This window comes from Pseudopipra pipra, chromosome 15, assembly GCF_036250125.1.
Source record: "Pseudopipra pipra isolate bDixPip1 chromosome 15, bDixPip1.hap1, whole genome shotgun sequence".
Lineage (NCBI taxonomy): Eukaryota > Metazoa > Chordata > Aves > Passeriformes > Pipridae > Pseudopipra > Pseudopipra pipra.
The window spans coordinates 17,770,108-17,796,006 of record NC_087563.1 but is presented as its reverse complement, the minus strand read 5'-3'; the positions used below and the strand labels follow the sequence as shown (position 1 = coordinate 17,796,006).

At 46.3% G+C, this 25,899-nt stretch overlaps 1 protein-coding gene and 1 long non-coding RNA gene across 8 annotated transcripts in view; both read left to right on the top strand.

Moving 5' to 3' along the window:
- LOC135422768 (uncharacterized) lies at positions 1 to 8,705 on the top strand. The gene is made up of 3 exons (XR_010434581.1): positions 1 to 1,704; positions 3,729 to 3,892; positions 5,068 to 8,705. It is a non-coding gene; the product is annotated as an uncharacterized LOC135422768 (long non-coding RNA).
- A 3,701-nt stretch (positions 8,706 to 12,406) lies between these two features.
- The window catches only part of RAPGEF6 (Rap guanine nucleotide exchange factor 6), a 114,452-nt gene continuing 100,959 nt past the window's right edge, over positions 12,407 to 25,899 (top strand). For 4 of the 7 annotated variants that reach the window (XM_064672250.1, XM_064672245.1, XM_064672248.1 and 1 more), the window contains exon 1: positions 12,407 to 12,974. In XM_064672250.1, coding sequence (XP_064528320.1) covers positions 12,906 to 12,974 — 69 coding nt within the window. In that variant the 5' untranslated portion in view covers positions 12,407 to 12,905. The remainder of the gene's footprint in view (positions 12,975 to 25,899) is intronic. The other 3 variants (XM_064672247.1, XM_064672246.1, XM_064672249.1) reach the window with 2 other exon arrangements.

Sequence of the window (25,899 nt, the reverse complement as noted above, 5' to 3'; positions counted from 1 at the left end):
CCCTCTGCACAAAAACATCATCCTTGCTGTTGCTACAGGCAAATCTAAATACACCAGTGCTTGGGGTTTTGGAAAGTGTTGCCGTGTTGGCTGGGGATGCTGCTTTACTGGAATCAGAGCTTTTCCGCTCTGACAGTCGAAGAACCACAAGTTCAAATCCTGAGGGATCTGTCCAGGCTTTTGGAGCAGGATCTGATTCCCCAGCAGTGGAGGCTTTGCTTTGGGAGCCTGCTGGCAGAGGAGCTGGAGGTAAATCAGTGTGCCCAGCATGCCCGGTGGCTCCCTCAGGGGGTGTTCATTCTCCCCTGGCTGGGGGTCAGTGGGAAGGAACAGACACTGCAGGACAGCTCCTCACTGAGGTACAGAGGTGAGAGATCCTTCCCCAGCCGGCACAGAAAGTGCCAACATGGAGCATCCCGTGGAGCTGTGGATCCCCCTGAGAACCTGGCTGAGGAGCTGGCATGAGGGGTTGTATGTTGGAGGGGTGCTGGGGCTCTCCTTCCCCCAAGGGACCACTGCTGGGCAGTTCCCTGCCTCAGCAATGCCTGCTGGCCATCCTGCAGGGCTGGACCTGTTGTGTGGCCTCTGGAAATGAACGGCCTCCTGTGAGCCATCACCCCCCTGTCACCCGCTTGCTCTTGCTCAGGCCCTCTGCTCTCTGGCAGCTCGTCTCCTCCTGGAAGCATAGTAGCAGGAGGCAGCATGTTACTCCCATGTCTCTGTTTATTTTCATTACCAAAAATATTTGTACAGCGGCAGAATTTGATTTCTAAACCTCTGTGTGTTCCAGCTGTTTGTTCCCAGCTGGAGCTGAAGACATCTGCTCCCAGGATGGGGATCAGTGCCTGAGCTCCTGCCCCCAGCTGTGCTCCCGAGAACCAGCTGCACCCGGGCATGGAGGGCTCCCAGTGCCAGTCGTGGTGCTTGTGGCACAGAAGAGAAAGATGCAGAAGGCAGACAGGTGACAGCAAGGAGCTGGTCCTGTGGTTTGGGATGTCACTGCTGAGGAAAGGCTACCTGGAGCACATGAGGAGTGGTTTTGTTGAGGCCCCTGGCAGCACCTCCTGCCGTGAGCTCGGAGGACAGGAGGGTGACACGGCCCCTTCCCGGCTGTGACGTTGGTGCCTGTCGGTGCCCGTTGGCTGAATGCCAGCGCTGGCACTTCCCCTGGCTGGTACCTGTTGCTCAAAGCTCTATGGGTTGAGCAATGCCCTGGGTGGCTCTGTGGGCAGGACCCAGATCCGGCCCATCGGCACACGGGATCACCACAGGCCGGGCTGGGGCTGAATAACCAGCCCGGTGGTTTGTGGGGCGAGCAGGGCCACAGGGCTGCTTCCCACCGGGGTCGGGTGCTCCTGTCCTGCTGCAAACAGCTGCTGTTGTCTCAAGGCCAGGTTTCCCCACAGCTCCTGGACCTTGCAGGCCAGCCCAGCAGCCGTGGTGCCCAGCCAGCACTGAGGGCGAGGGCTGTGACCGCGGGCAGGGCTGCGCTGCCGGGCGGCACCGACCGGGCTCCGGCCCAGCCAGCAGCTCCTTATTGCAACACCCCAGAGGAAGTATTTGGGCTGTAGGCTGGTCCTGGATTTCCAAAGCAGCACAGGAGATAAGCAGATGCCTTTTTCTTGTGACACAGCTGCCCTGCCTGTGCCCCAGCCCTGGCCAGGCCCCAGGTGGGGAGAGGAGTCCCCAGTGCGAGTGCTGCTGGTGGGTCCTGGGACAATCCCCCTCTCACTGCATGAACACCTTTGTGCTTCCTGTTTGCTGTTCTCTTCCTTAAAAACCTGCAACCCGGTTCCTTTGGTAACAGTTTTTCTGTAGACAGAGTGTCCCAGAGATGAAGTTATAGACCAAGAAAAATCTTTGACCTTTATTATCTGGGAGGGGAGGTGGCAGGAGGGAAACGTCCTGCTCTGGCTCATCCTCTTCCCATTACAAAATCCCAACCTTGTGTGAATGAGAGGAAGCCACTTCCTCCGACGTAGGTCACTGGGGAGCCCCGTGGGGCTGCAGTGCCAGCGCTCAGGGCCATCCCTGGGCCACTGGGTTTGAGCCCATAAAGACACTGTTTAATGCTGCTATTTTTTGGTTTGAAGATTTCATCTATCCCATGCTTTCTAAACCACTGAGAGAGAGGAACTCTCTGTGGCCACCATGCCTTTGGCTGCCCCTGTTGTTGAGTTTCTCCCCCTGTAACCGGAGTGTCTGTTTAATCTGGAACTTGCTTTGCCTTCCTCGTTAACTCCTCAGCATGAGTTCTGGTGGCATTGGTGGCACAGACACAGCTTTTTTCTTCAGGAAGAGCACTAAGGAGGAACAGGGAGCTGTGCAGGTCACGTGCAGCTCTGCTGTGCTGGAGCAATTGTGACCAGCCCTGCTCTCATCATCGTTTCCTCCACGAGCAGCTCTGGGACACACGAATGTGTCACATGGCTGGGGCTGGCTGGGAGAGCTGAAGGTGCAGTTTGTCCAGGCCTGTTAACAGAAAACAAACATTTTCCTCGAGTGGCATTGAAAATGAAGGTGGTGTTTCTTATGGAAGTGCTTGTAGCCGGGCTGAGGAAAGATGGGTGAGAGCATTTCCTTGAGAAACGAGCTCCTTACTTCCCAAGGGCTCATTATTTTAGTTTCCTCAGCTAACTGAAAAAATTTCTAGAACGTTTCCACTAAAGTCACCAGAAGAAAAGTGGTTTATGAACAGCCCAGAGCCAGCACAGAGCACAGTGGGGAGAGAACCTGGAGGCACAGCCCAAGTCTGGGCAGGGGGATCCCAGCAAGTGCCTTGGTTGACTCCTGGTGCTGACACCGGGCCGGGGGTGGGACCTCTCCTGAGCAAACACCCTCATCTGGGGGCTCTGGGGTGGAGATTGCAAAAGGTCCCTATGCTACAAAGGTGTCAATAAACAGTGACTTTAGGGCAGAGGGTACAAAGGGTTTGTGTGTTTGATTTTCCTGCCAGGGATGCTTTTCACTTCGGAGGACTTCGATGTGCTTGCAAAACTACATTCAGCAATTCTTCTCTAATTGCTTCAAAATTACAGCCATAAGCAATTATAGTTTTCAATAGCTTCGTGAGTGCACTGAATCCTAAGAAATTAACTACCACATTTTCAAGGAGTAAATTTATTAATAGCAGCTGTAACTAAAAATCTTGCCTAATTTTGATCACTACCAGAAGAGATGAAAAAACAAAGGCTCCTGTTTGCATGTATTAACAATATGACTGATAAAATTTGAGGGAGATGTTCTGGGCGAACAAGAAAATTACAGCTGTGTTGCTTGTGCTGCAATAATTAATGATCATGCACTTTATTCTCCAAAGCTGTTTTTCTTGTACAGTTTAACTAAAGGTCTTGATCTCTGTCATTTCACACGGCATTGTTCTGAGGCTGGTCAGGCTGTAAAAGCCATCAGCCTGGAGGAGAATTTAGTTTTCAAAATACAGCTTAAAATCTCCAAACTACTTCTTAAATTATAGGTTAGTGAAAAGCAGGCTCTTCCCATGGAAACAGATACAGTTTTTTAAGAACTGTAAGGCTTGAACTGATTTAGAATTAAAATCAAGGGCTCTGTCCTGGGCTGGTGAGACTCTCTGTGGCTCCTGGCAACCACAGCTCTTCACAGCTGTGAATTCAGACACCCATTTTTAGGGGGAAAATAATCCTTAACCTAAATACAGCTTTCCAGAGATGTTGTAGTTGACTGTCGCGTCCTCGTCTGCTTTTTCCCAGGCTGGCTGGCTGGGAAGCTGCTGACCCTGCTGGATCTCAGGCTCATCCTTCCAGTGAAGGAATCCCTGGCTCGGCTGGAGCCCACGCGGGGTTTGTCCAGTGCACGTCACCAGCCTCAGAAATACGGGGTGAATTCCTGCTTTTTCGAGATGGTTACAGCAGAGGTGGGTTTGGAGGAAATGTCTTCGTCAGCCGTGTCTGTCCTCTGCCCTCGTCACTTCCAGGCAAAGCGTGAGAGCTCATTAGGCGTTTCTAATTAATTTGGGATGTGGCTATTTCCTGCTCAGGCTGTCAGCCCAGGAGGCAGCTGAGCAGCACTGCTGGAGCACGTGGTGGTCTCAGTATCCCAGCAAAGGAAACACTTTCCCCAGCAGAACCCTCACGCCCTCCTTGCCCACAGTGTTTAAACTAAATGGTTTTAACTAAAAGAGGGTCAGTTCAGGTGAGATATAAGGAAGAAGTTTCCTACAATGAGGGTGGGGAGGCCCTGGCACAGGTTGCCCAGAGGAGCTGTGGCTGCCCAGCCCTGGAAGTGTCCAAGGCCAGGTTGGATGGGGCTTGGAGCAACCTGGGCTGGTGGAAGGTGTCCCTGCAGGGCTGGGGCTGGGTGATCTTTAAGATCCCTTCCAACCCAACCCATCCTGTGATTCTATTACAGCTTCATCTGCTGGACCACTGTTGCTGGTGGGCTGTGCAGCAGACACTGCACCTTCAGGTTTGGGGTGTCCCTGACACCTGTCTCCTCTCACAGTCTCACCAGACCCCAGGAGATGCCTTTATTGGTGATTCCCATCCTTTACTGGAGAATTCCATCCAGGCTTCTGCTGAGCTCTGCTCTCTTAGTTTCTCATGGCAATACTCTGCTTGCCGTTTCTGATTGCAGATTCTTTACCATGTGTGTGCACATCCTTCTTTAGACACAGCTGAAAAAACCCGGGTGGTTCCTGCTACCTCAAGGTCTCCTTAACTGCAAACCCACAACCTGTTTCCATTTCTCTTGGTACCTTCTTTAAAAGTGCATCACTTCTGTAACACCTCCTAGAGACAGGGTGTTTGTGGGAGTCACTGTGCTTCCTACAGGCCAGGCAGGTTGCTGCAGAAATTTCATGGTGTTCCCCCTTTTTAATGGAAATTGCAAATATGTTTCCAGACACAACTCTGCCAATACCCCTACAGCAGCCTCTGTCACCTCTTCAGTGTTTTGGACTGGGGAATGCTTGTGTCTCAGCTTTCACCTAGGTGGAATGAAATGCCTAAAAATCTAAAGAAACTGTGTCTGCCTCCATGTCATCACTGCTGTCCTACTTAATAAATATTTTCCTGATTGTTAAATTCACAGTATCACAGTAAGAAACCAAAAAAAACACCAGCCCCTTCTCTCTGAGCAAGAGAATTACATCCATGTGGGTAAGCAATCATAGGTAAGTGGTATTTGTGTACTTAGGTGGCATCTGGTTTATTGGGCGGAGCACTGAGCCACACACTCGATAACTTGCATCACCCTCTGATTCATACAATCATCTGACCTTCATCTAACTGCTGCTCTGCTTTTATTTCCTTTGCTCCCTACAAGTTACAGTAAAGGAAATTCTTCCTGTGCTCCATACACAATGCTTCCTTTCATGCAGGGAATGGTTGCGCTTTTAGCATTTAAAAAAACAACCAGCAGAAGCATCTACTGGAAAAGCACAGGATGGAGCATCTCTTCCCTCTCCCCCCACAGACCACAGGCACTCCAGGGGTTGCTGTTGGCTGGACACAGCCTCCCCTCCTGGGTGAAACCCCAGCCCCTCGGGGTGGGATGTCAGGGCTTGCAGGGAGGGTCTCTCCCTGTTTTGTGTGTGGAAAAGTAAGCAGGTCTTCCAGGGGGAGTCTAACTCTGCTGGCTCTGGCTGGGGCTGTACCTTCAGCTCCTGCTCTGCCCAGTGAGGCTGTTCCTCTGGACCCACCCTCGTGTGCCTCCCCTGCAGCTGAGGAGGGACAGCCATCTCCATCATGTCTCAGCTTTCTGACACATGACGGTAAAAGGGAGTCTGGTGATCTCTCAGCTGTCCACTGCAGGAGAGCTTTGGGTGGTGGGAAGAGGCCAGCACAGGCTTTGGAATGCCGCTGGGAATCAACATCCCCTGACACAGAATTACCGTGTGACGTTACCAAGGGCAGGGTCTCTCGAAGGAAGGGAGGAAAACCACATTGAGTGGAAGAAGAGTCATCTGCAGATCTTTTTAAAGTTAAAAATAGTCAGGATTTTGTCTGCAGAAGACAGTTTGTTCTGCTGTGCTGCTGGCATCATGTGAGCAGGCCGTGCGCTTCTGCATTTGAAGGCTCAAACTGACATGCTGAAAACAGGAACTTTCTGGATATTCCACATGCCTGAGATTTAATGGTTTCAGCGAGTTGCCTGATATCATCTCCTCCGTATGGTTGTGCTTGGGTGGGGGAACTAAACATCTCATTAGCTCTGTAGGGTCATTAAAAGCCAGAGGAGGGATCATAAGGAATAATAAGGATGTATGACATCCTGCGAAGACAGCTGATAAAAGCAGCCACCTCTGCCACCGAGCGCTTCAAGGAGAGGGGACCCAGTTCAGCAGCGTGGAGGAGCTGAGTGCTCACGAACTCATGTCAGCAGGAGCTCTTTATCCTCTCTTCATCAGGAAAATCAGACCGACAGCATTGAAATGTGACTAAAACCAGAGGATGATACAGGGAATTCTGGCCTACATAACTTTGCAATGAGTTCACCGAGCATTCCTGGCTCCCAGGCCTGGACTGAGGCTACTAAACTGTGCAACATTTCCCTGTAATCAAATTATAGTTTATACACACGCACACAAAACACAAACACACAGACCTGTACCTTCCTACAAATGAACAAAATGTCTGCAGACAGTGGAAAGCTGCTGTGATGCTGCTGAATTGTCGCTCTGGCCTCAGCTACGATAGCAAAGCTCGTGGTTGCAAAGAACCCTGACACCAGCAGCAAGAGAACGGCAAGAACTGTGAGTGTTCCCCAGCCTTGGTCTCCATTCAGATGCTGTAATAGTTCTCGTAGGGTTTCACAAATAAGTAGCATGTATTTGATTGCATAAAGCAGCGAAATCGTGTGTCAGGCTTTTAGTCCCAATTTCTTAATCTTAGATGATTGCCAGTTAAGAAAAAGTCTAGACCGTTGGCCTGTTCTTTGGCAGAGGAGAAGTTGTTTATTATTTTTCCACATGCTCGGAGAATTACTCCATTTACTTAAAAAGGGGAAGGACTAAAATCCTATTTACTCTAATCTTTATCATATTTAAACTGGCTGTTCTCTGTAGGCATGTCCCCTTCTTTTACTAGCTCAATGTTGTTGGCCAAAGTGTTGTCCCCTGACAAATGCCACAGATGCACAGAATGGTCACATTGAGTTATGCAAGTGTTTGGCTTTTTGCCTCTGAAAATAGCTGCTCAGTAGAAAAATACAAATCCCATTGCATGTTCTCTCTGGGTTATAACAGGTCACAGACACAAAATCCCCGCTGTTTGTGAAATCTTCTTGTGGCTTATAGTTGTACAACATTTAATGACCCCAAAAAATTAATGAGAGAGACATTAAATGTTTGGAATTAGATATGTTAAATTGGCAAGTGATGCCAGATTACTGGTGGGGAGTTTTCCATGGCAAGAGTGTTCTTTCTTTTTGTTATTTCTTTAAGTCTTCATCTTTATCTGTGCCCAGCCCATTCATTTCCCCACCCTCCCCTTTCTAATGGTTTTTGGCATGAGCTTTCCAGGGCAAATGAAGAAAATCTTTCAGCTGAAGCTGTAACCTGATTATAGGAAAAAAGAACACACAAATGAGGCAGTCACCAGACTCCAGATTGCCTCCTGTCAGGGCAGGTTTTCCCCCGCCACCCCCATCTTTAATTTTTTTCAGTCTCGAGCGTGGACATCTGTATACTGTTGCTGGATGACTCCAATATCTAGACAGGTCCATATGCTCTTTTGTTTTGCCAACAAAGTGCTGGGGCTGGAATCAAATATCTGTAGGTTGTGTGTAGCAAAAATAAAACAGCATCAGACAGACAAAAAAATTGATAAAAGAGCCTGTTTCAGGCAGAGCTGCTCCTTTGAAGAGTGTGTACCTGTTTGGGGCAAGAACTCATGGCTTGGAGCAAACCAGCTGTTTTTTAGATGTTATTTTATAACAATTTTGAATGTTTTTGTCAGTTCTTATTGTGTTTCACCAGGCACTGTTGATACTGTTGTACAGTACACCCTGCCTGGGGCAGGTTGGATGCTCCAGTGGCTTGGCAGCAGTGCTTTCTCTCCTCATCCCACTCACATCCGTCAGGGTTTGGTGACTGCAGCAGGGTGGTGGCAGGCCCTGGACAGACCCTTTCAAGTCACTCAGCAGTGGCAAGGGATAGGAATGTCTTCATACCTGTCTTCTCCCATCGGAACAAGGAAGAGAAATGAGGAAGATGGGAACACACGTCAGTGTCACGGGACAGGCAGTGCTCTTCCAACACAAGCAGCTTTCACTGTCCTCACTGGCAGCTCTCGGAGGGTCCGGATCAATGCCAGTCTTTGTGTCCATAGAAACCTTAGTAAATGAACAGCAAATAACCCAATTCACTGCTTCCTTCTGCAGATTGCTCCTCACTTGGGAACTGGGATTCCAGGAGCGACCCGGTGTGTGACTGGCCGAGGGTTACCCGACACGACGGGCAGGGTGGGATGTTCCCAACACACTGTGCATCCTCAAGCACAAAGTATTCATTACTGCACAATTTGCACCTGCCCTCCATGAAGCCTTTCCCGTGGACATCCCATAAACTGCCCTCAGTTGAGAGATGTGCCCTTCAGGTGGGAGCTAAGATGTAGGAAAGGGTTGCTCTTTCCAGCTGAGCTATGGCTCAGGCTGCTCCAGGGAGCAGCTGGGGCTTGTCATTCCCTCTCTTTGCATGTTAATATAATCTTAAAACCTTTCAATCTTAAGGCTGACTGTTTTCCTAGTCCATTCACACCAGCACTCAGCACACTAGAGACCATCAGCTGTGTGACAGGGAACAGGAAAAGCAGGGAAAGTCTCCCTTGGAGGTGAAACCTAAGTATCTCTACTTATGTAACAAAGTGCTGCATCCCCAATTTAAAAGGTGTCAGGCTCCCCGTTTGTTTCAGTCTTGTGGATAAAGGCTGGAAAGCAACTGTTTGACTGTCACAAGGAGCTTATGTGCACATGGCTTTTACCTTTCAGGAAAAACCTGTACGTGGAAGGAAAGCTGAGCTAGTCTTTAGTTGGAGAGAACAAAAATGTGGGTTTAGTTTTTAAAAATGTTATTATGATACAGCAGAGAGATAGAAATCTCACAGTTCTGATGCTTCTTTTCCACCTTTTACCTTTATCCTTTGCACTGAAGCTCTGGGAATATGCATAGTGGGGAATTTCGCCTCAGAAGGGGCAGAATTAGCAGTACAATACAAAATGACCATTTTTGGTTTTGATTTTGCAAAAATAATTTGGTATTTCACATTTAATTTCAGAAATGGAAATTTTAAGCTGCAAAATGCTGTTTTAGCCAGGAGATCAATGTTCTTATATGGCTGCCTGAGCAGTGTTGTGCCTTTTGTAAAAACGTAACTTTCCTGCAAAAGGTGAACTTCCACAAAATTCCCAGTGATGCCTTTGCCTCCCCCATTTCACAGACTTTTACTGAACCATCATAAATATGTTCTATTCAGGAAGTTCATCATCAGAATAAGCATATATGGTAAAACTGTCTGAAGAGGTTCTTCCCCTTGGGAATCCCAGAATATTTTGTTTTCCTCTAGTCAGGCAGAGAATTAATTTGTGTATCTTCCTTGCGGTGTGTTAACCACATACTTAGCTGGTAGTTGTTGCCAATGAAATGCATGAATCTCCAAAGGGAATTTTTTTTTCCAAAGCTAAGAGACCAATAGCCTAACAGCCAGATTGGAGAACAAGAGGAAGGAAATTGCCAGGCTGTAATAAAAACTCACAGGACAAGAAACACACAGAAACATAAAAATACAAGTTAAAAATATTTCAGTGCATGTTGATTATGAATCTTTCCCGGTGGGAGAGGTGAGGAAGTTGAGTTTTACCCTGAGGAATCTGGGATGGGCACACGGTGGTACAAGGCGTGAGATGAAAAGGCATCTTCGGGAGTGTCAGTGAACCAGAACAGTTGAGGGAACATGCTGGGAGGGGGAGAAGTACTCCATAACTCAGCTGCTCTTCCCAAATTCACGGATGTTTGAAGCAGAAACAATCTCCTGAGACTGAAACTCATCTGTATTAATAGCAAAGCACCTTTGATTCTTATATGTAAGCCTACAGACACTGCTGGTTTTCAATAAAAAACCTCTGTGATAAGTAACGGTGCTTTATTCGGGCACAGTGATACAATCCAGGCTAAAGGGAAGCAAATTTTCCCCTCTGCATGGACAATCACCATCCTGCCTGGCCACATCCTTCAATCCCAGCCCCAAAATTACTCACTTGTGAAAGCCTCTTAATTGTGTTTAACTACGTCGGCTTTACCACCGGGAGACCTTGGCTGTAACACCAGTCAGCACTTGGGATCATGACACTCGTTTCCATTGTTCTCCAGATATTTGGGAAAATAAACCCGACAGCTAAAATAACCCCTGGAATAATTGCAGCTATTAGAGCCATTACCCACCCAAATTCGGGTATTTTTGGAGAGAGGAAAGTCTTGTTTCACGGGTCAGTTTTGCCAAGCAATTAAATTGGACCAGCAGCTTTGGTTCCTATGGAATAGCTCTGGCTCCCCTACTGCTCCTTGCCTGTGGGCTGGTGTACAATAAATAGGAGAATTTGTGTGCAAAAGTAAAGGGACTTTTTAGGCTACCAACTTTATTCCCATATTGTGTGTCCACCTCAGTATTATGTTCATTGCAGGAATGCTAAGCAGCTGGAATAGGTGGTAGAATGAGTTCCCTTCTGAAAACCAAGAATAGGGCTTAAATTTTTACAGATCCATGAGAACTGTGACAGCACAGAGTTCAACAAAATCTGGGGTGTTTTCCTAGGCTTTAATATTTTTTTTTTTTCCAGCCACCTCCACCTGGGGAGTATTGACTAGTCTTTTATATTATCTTTAAATATAAACTGAGCTGATAAAGTAAAATTACTTGATTTGCTGTTACATCTCTGGTTAAAAATAAAAAAAGAAGGAAAAAAAAAGAAAAAAAAAGGATCGTAATAAAGAAGGATTCATGCTTCAGTTCTTTTATTCTTGCTTTTCCTCAGTTATCCAGGAGAACTTTTTATCTCCATCTTTTCCATTTGGTTTCCTGGCAGGGAATCTCTGAAGATTCCCACACTAGTGGAAATAATATTTTATGTACTAAAGTTGAAAAAGGATAACGTGTTCTGCCAAATAACTAGTACAAACTTCTGACCTTTGGAACGATAATAGACATGGTATTTGGAAATGCTACTTTTACTACGGAAGTTCAAAATGAAGGAAAAAAAAAAAAGAAAATGAGCTTTGCTAGACTTTATGGGACTGAAACCAACTCATTTTTGAGAGCATCTTATGTTCTCTCTGTCGTGGTTGCAGGGTAATGACAGTGTGATGTTAAGGGTAGTTGCTTTTAAGATCCAGGCTGTCCATCCCACTGTTGTATCTGCAATGGTACCAGGCACAGCCCCAGCACAGTCTACAGCAGAGGAAATGTCATATTTCCTCAGCTTTTTCTTTGAAGAAAACACTAGAAATATTATAAAACAACTTGGAATGGACAATAAAGTCCTTGAGCACAACAAAGACGATTGTGCCATAAAGGGCAAGTGGTAAAGAGAATGGGAAGGGGTGGCTGGAGAAAGGGGAGAAACAAAAACACCCTTGTTTGTTAGGAAGGAAAGAGGAAAAAAAAAAAAGGACAAACACAAGTTGTGTGCCTGCATAGCTTTGATCTCCTAAATTTACAGAATTGGACTTGGGGTAGGAAGGAAATCTTCCGAGGTGTGTTTGACACACGGCGGCTTCCTGGTGTCCCTGAGGGGCCGTCGGTCCTGGGAACGCGGGGCTTGGGAGAACTCTGTAAATCCCCACAGGGCTCCCGAGCTGTGCCAGCAGCTTTTTTATATTTAATATAAAAAGCTCCCAATTCGCAGGCTGGTCCTTCCACTCTCATGCCCGAGGCCTCGGTGGGCAGCGCGGGGATGGGGTCACTCCCCAAGCCAAAGGCTTGGAGCAGCTCAGGAATCACGGAGGCCAATGTCCTGCGAACAGCAGTGCGAGGAAAAGGTGGGAAGGCAGGCAAAGCACAGGGGCAGTGGTGCCATGACAGCCAAGCGAGCCCTGCCCATGGACACTGACTGGGGCAGCGCATCCCAACTGACGTGCACTACACGCAATTAATGCAGAAAATGCTTTATTGCGAGTGTAGGTGAATGCAGAAAATGCTTTATTTGGGGCGCAGAGGCGGCACAAAAGCAGTTTTCAGCAGAAACTCCAGGCCCCGCCAACCCTCACACAGCGCGGGGCGGGGCCGCCTCAGCGCGCACGCGCCGGGCCCCTCCCGAGCCTCGCGAGCCTTCGCTCCGCGCCGCCCGCCGGCCCCGCCCCCGCCCGCCCGGGGGGGCGGAGCTCGCGCCGGCCCCGCCCGCCCATCAGCCCCGCCCCTCGCCCCTCTCGCTGATTCTCGGGTTAAAGCGCCCGCGCTCGCGCTTTTCCGGGTCTGGGGGATGCGCGCCGGCTGAGCGGGGCGGGGGGTCCGGGCGGCACCGGCGGCTCCCCGGCGGCTCGAACGGAGGCGCGCGCTCGCCCCCCGCCCACGGGGGCTCCTCTCCGCGGGACCCTCCGCCGCCCCGCGCCGCGGAGCTCCCCGCCCGCCCGCGCGGCTTTGTGCGGGCGGGGGAGGGCGGAGCCGCGGGGGCCGCGCGCGGGGAGTCCCGCTCGGGCCGGTAAGTTGGCGCAGGGCGCGATGGGGAGCGGCGCCGGCCCCGGGACCGCGCCGGGAGCCGCCGCCGCCCGCCCCGAGCGCCGCCAGCGCCGCTGAGCCCCGGCCGAGCCCCGAGCGCCAGCCCGGCGGCGGGCACTGCGCCCGGCCCTGCCCGGCCTCGCCGAGCCGCCCGCTCCGCTCCCCGCGCGGGGCGAGTGTCGCGGCCGGAGCGCCCCGGCGGGAGCCCCGCGGCGCGGGAGGATGAGCGCCCCGGTGGAGCCCAGGATCAAACAGGCGCTAAGGAAGAAGCCCGCGGAGCGCACTCCCGAGGTGAGGCGGCCCCGCTCCCTCCCGGAGCGCAGCTCTCTGTTTATTTTGTCACTTTCCCCGTGTCGCAGCCGCTCTCCGCCGGCGCGGGGTCCGCGGTGCCCGGTGTGTTCGCACGCTCACCCCGGGCTGGCACCGGAGCGCGGTGTTTGTTCATCGCTCTGCCGAGCCCGAGCTCCGGGGACCGGCGCGGTTCGGAACGCCCCGGGAACGGGCGCGGGGCGCTCTCTGGGCTGTGCCAGGCCAGCTGCGGGGAGAAGAGGAAGAACGAGGAGCAGATCGCCGGAAAGTGAAATGATGCATATTTCAGTGATGCAAAACTTCTGGGAAAAAGTTTAGGGAGCTGAAAGGCTTTGCTTACCTGCACGGTGATGCAGATTTAAACAAAACCAAAGTAATTATGCTGCGCAGACTTCATAAAGATGTTTCTGCAGTGAGTGGGAGTGTAGAAATGTGCGAGGCTGGTAAGCTACAATAAAATGCACTTTCCAATTAACTGCCTTCCCTGTCCCTTCCCCACAAGCTAGTCTGTAATCAGCCATGTATTTTTGGGAATGGCAATGCCGTGGAGCATTAACTTAATAATGAAATACATTTGATAGCATTTGCATTTACTGAAGGGCTGATTGGAGTTTGTTTGCTTACTTACCCTTTGCCTTCCTTTAGTTGTTTCCCTTGCTGTGATTTTTTTTTTTAAGTGCTCAAGAATTAGTGGTATGAAGTGATACACTCTTGAGTTTGTCCCTTGGAGACTGGGAAACATCTGTTCTCCCTTGATATTTCATGGAGAGCAGAATGTCCTGCCTGGCCTTCCTTATAAGTTAAATATGAAAGGGCGACTCAGGGAGAGCTGCTCTGGAGTACGTCCTACAGGACAGAGTCCCCCATTCCCTCTCAAGTCAGCCTCGTGAGTGAAATACAGATGTTCAGTCCCAATGTTTACTCGCCTTGGGATATCCCACACATTCCTCCCTGTGTCTCTGAATTAATGATGAGGCAGACTCTCTGTTCGTTCGTTCCCCCTTATTTTTAGAACTCCCCTCTTGCTTCAGACCTTTCTTTCTCTCTCTTCAGCTGAAGTCTTCAGTTAGCAAAATTCCTTTGCCAGTGTGGTTTGCAGTGTTGGGCAACTGGGTTCATCACAGAAGTGTCATTCATGAGCTGGCATTCCCTGCTGGCTCGTCATGGCTTGGACTTTGGGGAACAGGTAATCTGGCCTGGCCCAAAACCTCTCCCCACTCACTGTACCAACATCTGTTGCTGTGTAGGGCTTGTTTGTTCTTTATTTTTAGGCATCCCCAATTTTCCACCCAGCAGCTGTCATGGAATTCTTTAGGGTTGTCCACTTATTTTGGTGAGAAATGGCTAAAACTGCTTTAAAATAATTATTTTGCTTAACCTTGTAATGTTAAACTGACAGGTATCACCATGTCCAGCTGCTTGGGGTTTCGTGTGGATCCGTGTAGGTTCCCATTGAGACTGACATCAGGGTTGTGTGCAGGTTTGAATTTGCCAAGGTATCTTAATTGTAGAAAAAAAAAAATCTAATCTTTGCTTGTCTAACTAATAGCGCTTCCAAAATGATTAAAAAAAAAAATCTTAATTCCCTTGTTAATCTGGCCCTTTTTTGGCAGGCTTTTAGAGACACCGCACAGCGAGACTACTCGTGATTAAAGTTAAACATGTACTTAAAACTTGGCAGGATTGGGTCCTCTGTTCTTGCTGCCTGTTGCTGAGTGGATAATTACAGTCAAATCACTTTTGTTTTCTCGGGGTACTTTTGTTTGTATATATTTAGAAGGAGAAGCTCTTCCCTGTTCCGATAGCAGGGTGTCCCTGGGGGTCCCCGGCCTGGGTCTGTGCTACCTGCTCAGGTACAAAGCACAACATCGAACCCCCTGTCGCAGTCACACTGGCACGTTCCTCAAACATCTGCAGTGTTATTCATTCATTTATTTATTTAAAATCATGCTCAGCATCCTGACTTGTCCTCTCTCTCCTGTGTAGGCTGCAGGACTCGGGGCAGGGGAGTTGAAACCTTAGCGCAGCCATCGGGTCAGACCCAAATTTCGGGCGTCCCTGCACAGGATGTACAATCTGGTGACTCCTGTCCTGAACTATCCACTTGTACACAGACACAAAGTGTGGCTTCATTTCTCCCCTCCTACTCTCGGGGGAAGGTATCATCAGCTCCTCCCACATGGAATCAGCTGCTCGTGCCCTTTGGCTGCGTTTTTGTGCAGGAACCCCCAAATTCCCCAAGCCGTGAGCGGCGTTTTGTGATAAGCCAAAGCTGCTTGTCCACATGACTTTCAATCACTTTCAGCCCCCTTCTGCCCCCGTCTCTGCTTCTGATCCTGTAGTTTATACGAGCAGTTTACCTGGGTATTTATCACAAATTACAGGGTTGGGGCTGTGCTGATTAGTAGCATGGTCTGGTGCTTCATTCCTGTCATCTGTACAGAGTCTGGAAAAATACAGATAAACACTCCACATGCCAAAATTTGCTTACAAGTAGTAGAATTATCCATATGATTTTGATTTAAGTCTCTTTCTTGGCAAAATGTTTTAATTTCTAAGAACTACGAAACTAAGCAGGGAAGCACTCAAATATTTTTGTAATTTACTTATTTTGAAAATTACCTCAATGGCTTGCTCAAGTAAAGGTTTTTTCTGTTGATGCCACGAATATTTTTGTTTGGAAAAAATCTCTGTTAGGGCAAGTTTTCAGTGTTGTGGTAACATTCCAATGTTTGCTAATTGTTAAAGTGTATAAGTTATGCATATTAGGCATGTACACACTTGATTTTTTTTTTTTTTTTGTTGTTGCTCAGATACGTGTTGTGTTATAATCTTTAATATATTGGGGGGGTTATTTTGATGAACTTGTAGAGATTGTAGCAAACCTTTAATGATGTGTACATTTTTATGTAATTGTTGTGTTACTCTGTTTAGAAACTTTCTTTAGAACTACCCGAGGTTTTGATGCCTTTCCTCTGCCTTTCCTCTCCTCTAGTGCATCATTGTAGGGGGCATATTGTAAATATGTGGTGCAAGTGACTTTTCTATTGGAAAGGCTTCCAGAATGTTTCCTGGGGGACTGATGTCCATGTATGTGGCAGATGCTGCTGTAGGATTTGAGTGACTTAGTCAAACGTCTGACTTGTTGGTTCCATGATGGACTGTGACCCTGGGCTGACTCTGGATATAAATCTGTCTTTCAGGTACAGCCTGAAAGTGCAGAATTTGTGAGGCTTCTCTCAGATGTTAGTTTGGATAACAGATTATCCTAACAAATCATCCTTTCTGTCTTGTCAGAGAGAGGAAATCTTGGCAGTAATTGGATACTTAATCACTTTAAAAAAAGTCATACCTATATTTAAACTGTAGGATTTCATACACTCATTGAATATTTTAATACCTGCATTTGTCTTCCAGGGTTATGCAGATGTGTGCGTGGTGGTAAATCTGTGAGTGTTCATACATGCAGATCCTCCAGTTCTTGCAGGCTGGGAATATGGGCTTTACTGTGCAGTGTTTTGGCTGTTTCTTGTGTCACAGGTGGGGATGTTAAATTAGTAACTTGGGAATAATAGAAGAAAATAGAAATAGAACAGAAAATATAATAGAAGAAAATCTTTTGTTCAAAGCAGTAGGAGGGAAGGATGAATGCTCATGCCACCATGTGTGCATTCTCATTAAAGGTTTAATTTTTTCGAGGCCCACAGTTCCTTATCAGATCCGTACAAAGGCTCTGATGTTGGTCTTTTGGGGAGTGGTTTAACGCCTGCCTCAGATAAGGGCTCAGTGGCTGATAGGGCCAAACAGCAAATGACTGTGCTCCTTTTTCTTTCCCTTCCCTTCTCCTCCCCTCCCCTCCCATGGGCATGCTCTCTTCCATTTTTAATGGATCCTTTCCCCAGTTTAGTCTCTTTTAGTTCTTCATGACTTTGTTCTAGACAGTGTTTACTTTCATGGTTCAGAAAGCTTTGCCTTTATTTGACTTCAAAGAGTTGGAGTTTATTTTTATGCTCTGAGCTCTTGTATTTTCCTAACTTTGTCTTGTTGGATTAATTCTTGATTAATGATAATTCGACTTTATTTGGCAATACTAACTACCCTCCTTCTCTTCCTGTTCCCCTTTTATTAATACAGTGGAAAGAGGAAAAACCTAATTTGCAGAATTGTGTCATAACGGAGTCTGCTGTTTGGAGTGTGTATGTGATGCTTCTTGATGGCTTAGATACAGAGAAATGGATCTGCATGGATGTAAATCATGCACAAATAGTACATTGATGGGCATTATAAAATGGCTGTAATAAATAAAATAAATTATTGCTGACAGCATAACAAAGGCAGTCTTGTACTGTAGCACAGCTGAGCCAAACAGAAGAGAACATCTGCTTCTTGTTTCCAGAAATAACTGGTATTTTGAAGTGGGTTTTTTCATCCTTTTAATAATTTTCTGAAAACTCAGTAGGTGAAATGGGATTAGCCGTTGCTAAAATCCATTGTTTCTACAGTTTGCTGTGAGCTTTTAGGAGTGTTGATGTAACAAGGGTGTTGGTTTTGGATAGTCACTGAACACACTGGAATTGTAGAATCACTACAGAAATGGAGATGCCTGCAGTTACCAGAAAGGCAAAAAGAAATTTGTGTTAAATGAAGTTGCAGATGCTGGTTTGTGTTTAATAAAAATACCTTACTCTTAAGATGTGGGCCTCCAAAACAGGGACAGAGTAGTGATGGAAACCTGACTCCTGCCATAGTTTTCTCCTACCTAACCCCTGTCTTACAATTCCATTCCCATTTTTTGGGCAGGGATCTGTTCTTTGCAGGTGAAACTTTGTAAGACTTTGTCCTGCCAGTAACAGTTCTGGAGCTCCAAGTGAAGATGAGCAGCAGCCACCTGGTGTAAAATCCTTGAGACTGTTCTGTGTCTCTGCTTTGGGGCCTTTGCCAGAGAACCTCCCCAAACCTCTGTCAAAGCTGCACTGACCAGTGCTACATAACTCTGATCCCTCACCTGGCAGGGCCTGGGGTTGGTCCTGGCACGTGACTGTGCTTGGAAGAGACCTTCAAAGTGGAAATACTGGTTAACACTGGTGATAACCAAAGTGATACAGACAGTACTGACATGCCTGCAATTTACTGCTGATAAATTCCTTCCTGGGTCCTTGTGTGCCCTTCTGTACTCGTAGGTCAACAGTTATTATTTGCAGTTAGGAAAACACAGAACCTTATAATATAACTATGAATAATTTATAAGCAGTTCTGTGAAGGCGGCAGTTTTATTTTTGTTCAGTAAGATTGAAAAATGAAATGCACAAAAATCAATTGTTTCATTGGCAAAAATGTTGAGTAACTGCAGCTTTAGAGTGCATGCACTCCTCCATTGACACCAGGTTCCATGAGCATCTTGCTAAGACTAGAAAAGACCTAGAATTGTGAGATTTTCTTAAATCTCAGTCTCTTTAAATAACATGTGTTGTAAAGCTTTTTTTATAGCCATCTAGTAAAATCAAAGTTCAAAACAGAGGTACCTGAGGAGTGGCACATTGAATATTGTATTGGTGGCTGACAGCTCTTAAGATTGAGTCTTATTCACGAGAAGAATATGGTTCCTTTGTTAATGAAGCAGGTCCTGAAATTCTTATTTACTTTTAATGAAACAGTAATGAACCTTCTCTCTTCCTCCTGTGCTTCCCTGCCACATAGCTTTCAGCTGAAGGTAAAACAAAGCCACATTTTTTTTTCCCAGCTGCTCATTAAATTAATGTATTTAAGCTCATGATAAATACAGTGTTGACAATCCTGGAGGATTGTCCGACAAGCCTTGGAGCTTTGGGAAAACTGCGTCTCTTAAGCTGCCAGCTTGATGAGTTAGGAAGTTTTCAGTGCTCTGGATTTTCCTCTATTTTGTCTTTTGCTTTGGGTGGGTAGTTGTGTCTTATTATTCTATTTCTTAATACAGTGTAGTATCATGAGTCTTCATCTCAATGTGATGTGTGGTTTTCCTGTAATAAAAAAAACCAAGCGTGCAAACTCTTGTATTACCTCAGCAAATGCTGCTTGATAATCCAAGTTCATAAACTTTGTGTTTGCACCTTGTTTTTGGAGGTGATGGAGGATGATGTTCTTGGGCAGACACGTCTCAGTCTTTCACTGCCAGAGCTCAAACAGGCAGTAGTTGGTTCATGTTGGCAGCAGTCAGTCAATCTTCCTAAACATCCCTGGGAACCCAGTGCAGGTAAAATGTGACTGTCCTCCTCCCTGAGGTTGGGCAGGGTCAAATCTCTCTTCTGCATAATTGAAATTAACCTCCATTTGCGTAATTAATCTGTGGCTGATCATAGGATTGGCTTTGAATTCACAAAATCTGACTTAAAATCGGGGCTGTTTGGTTATTCTGTGTTTTCACTGCCGTGTGGACACAGCCCCACGCTCGTGACGTGCAGTCGAATTCTTGGCCAGAAGTACTCAACAACCTGGCACATGTCTGTATACAAATAACTCAGATTATCACTCCTTAGAACCTTAAGAACAACACACTTTCTGAAGCTGAAATCAACCCTAAATTAGTTGGATGTAAAAAATTAAAATCCATCTGTTGTTTCAAATGAACCAAAATACAATATTGGAGCGTTTGTCAGTTTTTAACAAATGTTAATATATGTAAATATTCAGCTCTAAGGGCTTCAGTGTCTGTCTTAGGAAGGGGTTTTTGTTTGGTTTTGAACATCTTTTTACATTTGTTTTTGTTGTGCTTTCAGCAGCAAGCTTGAAGGTGTTGCTCATATTAGTCTTTGGATTATTTATATCTCAGAGATACAAATAACATTATGTCGAACCTTGGACAAGGTACCATGTTCACAGAGAAGGGCTCTGGTTTGACTGTTCTGCAACTGTTGTCTGGCTGGAATACCTGCAAGGAAACTTTGCTAGTGGTTCTCAGAAATGAGTATTTTTTCCAGCTTTCTTAACAGTTAGAGCCTGTTGACTTCAGTCAAATATAGATTCATGGTTCAAACGAAATAAATCAGGTTTCAGGGTACTGTTTTAGCTTCGAGTACATTTCGTGGCTTTTTTTTTGAAGTGACATTGACAAATAGATTTTTCTTAAATTTAGAGTCTAAGAAAGTTTCCTTGTTCAAAAAATGTAATATTAAAAAAAGTGGAGAAAGTAGCATGAATTTGTGGGGTGGGTGAGTTTTTTTTGGGTTTTAGAGTCTGTGTCCTTATTAACCATACTGTGGGTAAGAATGTTGAAGACTGTCCTGGAAGGGAGAATCTGGGCAAGAATGAAAGGAGTAGAACTAACTCTGATGGAAACAGAGAAACATTGTGATGTTTGTTGCTCTGAAGAAGGTGTATGAATTCTCCTGATTAATTATTTTTGCAAGAACATTATGAACCAAAGCTGTTTAAAAAGAAAAAAAAAAAAGAGTGTCTGGCACTAATGTCATTATGGTGTAAAGTCATGGGCATTACTCCTGGAAATGTCCAGGTGGTTGCCTTGGCGTGGTGGTGTTAAAACTGGTTGGGGTGTGAAATATCTCCTTTAAATATGGGTCTGTGAAGGGTCCTGGGGACTGCATTGCTGCTGCTTTCTGTGGTGTGGACAGACCTGGGTTTTTGTGACAGACCTTCTTGTTTTCAGTGGCCTCTTGGACCTGCTTCTCCAAACCACATGGATGTATTAAAGAGAAGATGAAATTACAGTGCACTAACAACCACGGGACAATGGCTCCTGTGTACTGGCATTGTTTGCACAAAGTTCAGGGTTTGTGTGCAGTGAGTCACTGAGTTACACATGAGAAGGTGAAAAGCTGTTCCACCATCCTGGTTTGTCTCCTGGATGTCATTTCCAATTCTGATTCATTAAAGTGGAGCAGTAAGTAGGAATGTTGTTCTGTTACGGGGTACCAGTGAGTGGATACCTTCAGACACTGGCTCAGCCTTCTGAAACGTGTGGCACACCTGTCTCCCAGTTCTAGTCCAGCTCACCTGAGGAGAAGAGTGCAGTTGGGTCTAACTGAGACAGAGCTACAAGTCTGAGCCTCGGGGAACTTGAGCAATCGTATTAGAGTCAGAAAATATCCTGAGTTGGAAGGGACCCACATTGAGACCAACTCCTGGCCCTGCATGGGACCACCCCAGGAATTAATGGAACTGATAAGCACAGCTGTGTGCTGCCTGGTCTGGTGGCTTCCAGCATTTCTTCTGTCTAAATCTTGGTGGAATTGTTGTATCTGAACGTCCTAATTAAGCGTAATGAATGTGCAGTATCTCTCTCGTGTGTAGTTACACAAAAAAAGTCAGGCTGTTGCCTCATCTAACTTGCCTCTGCTGGTTGGGGTCCACTGAAGGAAGTAGGGCCACAGCAAAAGTAACAGAACATTTTGGCTTTGTAATGATTTGTGTGTCAGTGTTGCTTGCTTTCTGTGACTGGTTTGTGCCTGTGCACGTGTGGGTGTCTACTGCACACCTTTTGTGTACGGCTTTTAGGTGTCTTTTCTCAAAGATATGCTAACAATAAGGATTTTAAAGGAAATTATATTCTAAGGCACTCTTACATGTTTGAATCTTATGTGGGAGGAAAGAAGAAGGTGGTGGTTCTGCTGCAGAGCTCACTAGATCAGAGGGTGCTTGCAGGAATTGTGCTCCTGTATCTGAGGGAGGAACTTTCCATGGTCAGGGATGGCAGGGAGCAGTGTCTTCCCTCTGGAAGCCTAAAAGGAATGCTCTTGAGTAATTTCATACCATCACAGGTTCATTAGGTAGGAAAAGACCTCTAAGATCATCAAGTTTAACTGTCAACCCAGCACCACCACCATGTTCCCCATTAAACCATGTCCTCAGGTGCCATACCCACTCAAGGAAGGAATGGTGACTCCTCCACTGCCCTGAGCAGTCTGTTCCAATGCTTGACAACCCCTTCCATGAACAAAATTTTCCTAATGTCCAACCTTAACTTCCCCTGGAGCAGCTTGAGGTCGTTTTCTGTCATCCTGTCACTTGTTACCTGTGAGAAGAATTTCGTGTTGTACTTTAATGTGTCCAGAGTCTGGTACGTGTAGGAACAGCTTTGTCTGAAACCCCTGTTACCAGGTGTGGTTTGATCTCCTTTTATTGCTTTTTTGTTTTCCCTTTTAAGCTCCTCCTGCTGTTACAATCTCAATCCAGAGGGATACTCAGACTGGGATTTCAGTAGCCTTGTGCCTCTTGCTCCAGTGCTAGTTGTTGGTTAAAGGAATGTGAGAATCTGGTGTGAGTGTGGGTAAGAATATTTAACCAAACATCTCCAGAATACATCGAGTGTTCTGAATCTTCCCGTGAAATTATTCTTGGAGCACAAAGTCTTCTCCAAGTCTCTCACTCTCCCCTCCCCTTCAGCTTGTTCAGGAGGTTCAGTGTGTGATGCTGATGTGTATCTGCCTTGAGATGCTCGGTGTGCAGCCCTGTCTCTGTACCTCAAGCTTTCAGAGGTCTCTCAGGATGTCCTAGGAGGGCTTGCACATCCTTCCTATTCTTTCTGTTTATATTTTGTTCCAAGAAGCTCTTCAGAAGATTCACTCAGTGGTTCTGGGGGTTTCTGGCTTGACCATACAGTTATCAACGAGGCTTTTGTGTCTGAGAGGTGATTGTAAAACAAACTCCCTGTTTCCACTGGGTGGTTCAAAGCATACTAGAAGCTTACACAGATAGTATTTACAGATATTTTTCAAGCTGTTGGCCACAGTAATTGTCACTAAAAACCAGAGATCACAGCAGCTCGTTTCATGATAATCTTCACACTAAATGCAGGATTTAGGGCTCAACAGATGTGACTGTGCAGACTAGGTCATACATTGGTATTGATCAGATGTTTTGAGGCTTAGTTCTCCCAGCTATGATGATAGGTATATTTAGCTTATAGGAGGTTGAAAAATGACTCCAGTTCCTGACCTTTGCTGTCACAGAACACTCGGTGCTCCACAATAGCTGCAGGTCCAGCGAGCAGGGGGTGCCTGCAGTGCCTCCTGTCACACCCCAGCCTGCTGGGGGGAGCTGGTGACCAGCTCATCTCCTACCTGTAACTTCCCAAGATCAAGCTTAGTTTGGTTCCTTTCAGAAGGTAATAAGACTTGTGCTGCATACAAACCTTGCAGGAGGAGCAAATGGACTTAGAGCATATCACTGTTCCCAGTGATCTTCCAAGGGGTGTGTGAAATGTTGTTGCTCCAAGATTACTTTTCCTCTCCTTGCTTCTACTGTTCCTGAAAAACTGTTTTTTTCATTTTAATGACAGCTGTGACAGCCCTGAGAGTAAAACCAGAAATTATGGTGAAATCCTGGCCTGGAATTCTTTATTGGAACTTACTTCCTTTAGTACATACTTTTCCCCATGCAGTGGGGTCATGCACTTGGTTTCATCTGTGGAGTGATAATTTAACTAAGAGTTTTTCACTGGTGAATTAAAATTTAAATATTTAATGTAATATTTTTCTACAAAGCTATTTCTTATTGTAGTATCTGAATTGAAGCATTTCATTTCATGGACTGGTTAAGTAGAAACCAGGTGCTTAATTTGAGCTAAAAGGTGAGCCCAGTGCCTTGTTACTGGTCTTGCAATAGGAACTCCTTGGGGATATTAGAAAAGTGAAGAAGGGCCAGAAAAGGGTGTGGAAGGAGGTGGGAGAGAACTGCAAGTACACTTGGCATTCAGGAAAGTTGCCAAATGGAAAAAAAATACATTTCTTTTCTGCTTTTGTTCTCTAAAACTGCAAAGGGTGGAGGGCAGGCAGTCAAGATGTGTAGGTGTTAAATTCCTCACAGAAACAGTATTAAAGCTGAAAAACACTATAGTGAATTAAAAAAAAAGTAATAAAAAAAATTAATAATTTACAAAAGAAAATCTCTTCAGGTGGTATACCCAAACTGTTTTTATATAAGCTTCAGAGAGGAATTCTTCTGTAATGTTTAGTGTGACAAAACCATTTCCTGTGTCACTTTGTGTAAGGACAGCTGGGCATCTGCCTACAGTGAAAATAAATAGGAAGAGAGTAATAGTCTTAACGAACTTGTGTGTGTCTGTGTAAGAGGAAACTGCGGTGGCAGTGCCCAGGTTTTGCCCACTTGTTGCCAGTGTCAGTTCTGAGGGGTGGAAGGAAGGCAGGCAAACATCTGTCAGCAGTGGTTTGCTGTCCCTGCACGCTGCTGTTGGAAGCTCTCATCCCACACTGTGCTGTTTGCTCCATGACAGAGCCCTGCCTGAGAACCCTCGGGCACAACCGGCTCCTGCTCCCACCACAGGAGTGGAAAGGGTGGAGACTGGCAGTCTGCAGGTGGAATTGAGGCCCTTGGCACTGGAAGGTGGCTTCTGGTGGCCTTGGCAGTTGCAAAGAGGCTGCAAACTTCTTAGGACCATTCTGGATAAACTTCCAGGTTGCAGCGTTTCTTCCCACTCTGCCAAGCACATGCAAAATTGAGTTTTCATTGAGGAGAGTATTGAGAACAGCTTGATAAAGGCTGTCCAGAGCTCTGATGCCCTTCCCTGTCAGAGGCCTGACCTTCCCATAAAAGAGTTCTGCTCATGCTGGTATTGCCAAGCCGTTTCTAAACTAGGAGGTCTTCTTGTTTCAATGGCCTCGGGCTCAAAATATAGAGGGTTTTCCTTTGTTTGATGAAACTGTGATACACCCTTCTTCCTCTTTTGATGATTTCAGTACAGTATTTTGGAAATACCCTGAGTTCAGGGAAGCATGCACAAATTAGCATTCTGCATCTGGTTTTTCGAGGTTCCTTAGCTCTGCTAATTATTGGTTAGCTTCTAGCATGTCAAGAGTGTAGCAAATTCTTGACAAATAGAACAAAAATAACTGCCTTAAGGGATTCTCTCTTTGTAATCTTTTTGTGCCTGATTAAAGCATTGACATTTAAGCAGTCTGTCCTTCAAAGAATGGTTAATAATGAGCCTCGAATGTTGGTGCTCTTGGTCTGGAGGGAGGGAGTTCTTGGAGTGGTGTGTTGTGTTGCAGGCATAGACAATTTGGCCTTTTGGCCAAATAATGAATTCCTAGAAAGAGAGAGTTCCAGAGCTGTTGTAAGGATTTTCACCTTGGCAATCTGCATGTGAAGGAGCTGGAGAGTGAGGTCTGCCTTTGTAAACTGTATTGTGGATTTGGCGTTGAAAGGTGATGGAGTTGCTTCTGTTACACGTCAATTTTGGGAGCTTTATTACACTCTGTCACAGAGGGTTGTGCTTGCCAGTGGCCACTAGATATTGTGGGTTATCCATGGATGGTATTCTACTTGAATCTGATTTACTTGATGCTACTTGATTTTCAGGGTTCTTTGTAGCATGTCCAGCCTACCGTTGGCTGTATTGGTTTGGCCAAGTAAAATTGTTCTTTCCGATTGTTGCAGAAGGAGTTTCTGTTCCTGTTTCCCATTTGAAGTAGGAAGGAAACTGGAAGTCCTATGTTAGGCTGCTGACCTCCTGTCAAATGCAGTTATTGCTTCCATTTGTGTTGGGTGGTGAGGCTTCCTTCAGCAAACTCCTCCAGGAGTGGAAGTCACCGTTACAGGTGACGTACAAGACGCTTGGCGGAGTCTTCTGGTTCTTCTGAACTGACCTGTATGGGGCAAAGGGGCATCATCCAGCTGCTGTGATCATTAGGAAAGACCTCTTCTCTTCGTGTCTGTGCCAGCCTGCCATGCCAGCCTGACTCCTGAACCTTTTTTGACTGGATTGCACAGCTCAGGAGAGGAAACTTTGTTCAGTTCTGTTTCCCCGCTGTACACATGAGCTAAAAGGAGGGATTGTGGGGAACAGCAGACCTGCAGTTAACAGGTCTGTAAGTAACAGTAACACAGCTGAGCACAACCACGGTTTTAAGAAAAGCCGAGAATCTCCCTTGCACTGAGTTTAGGTCTCCAATCCAGC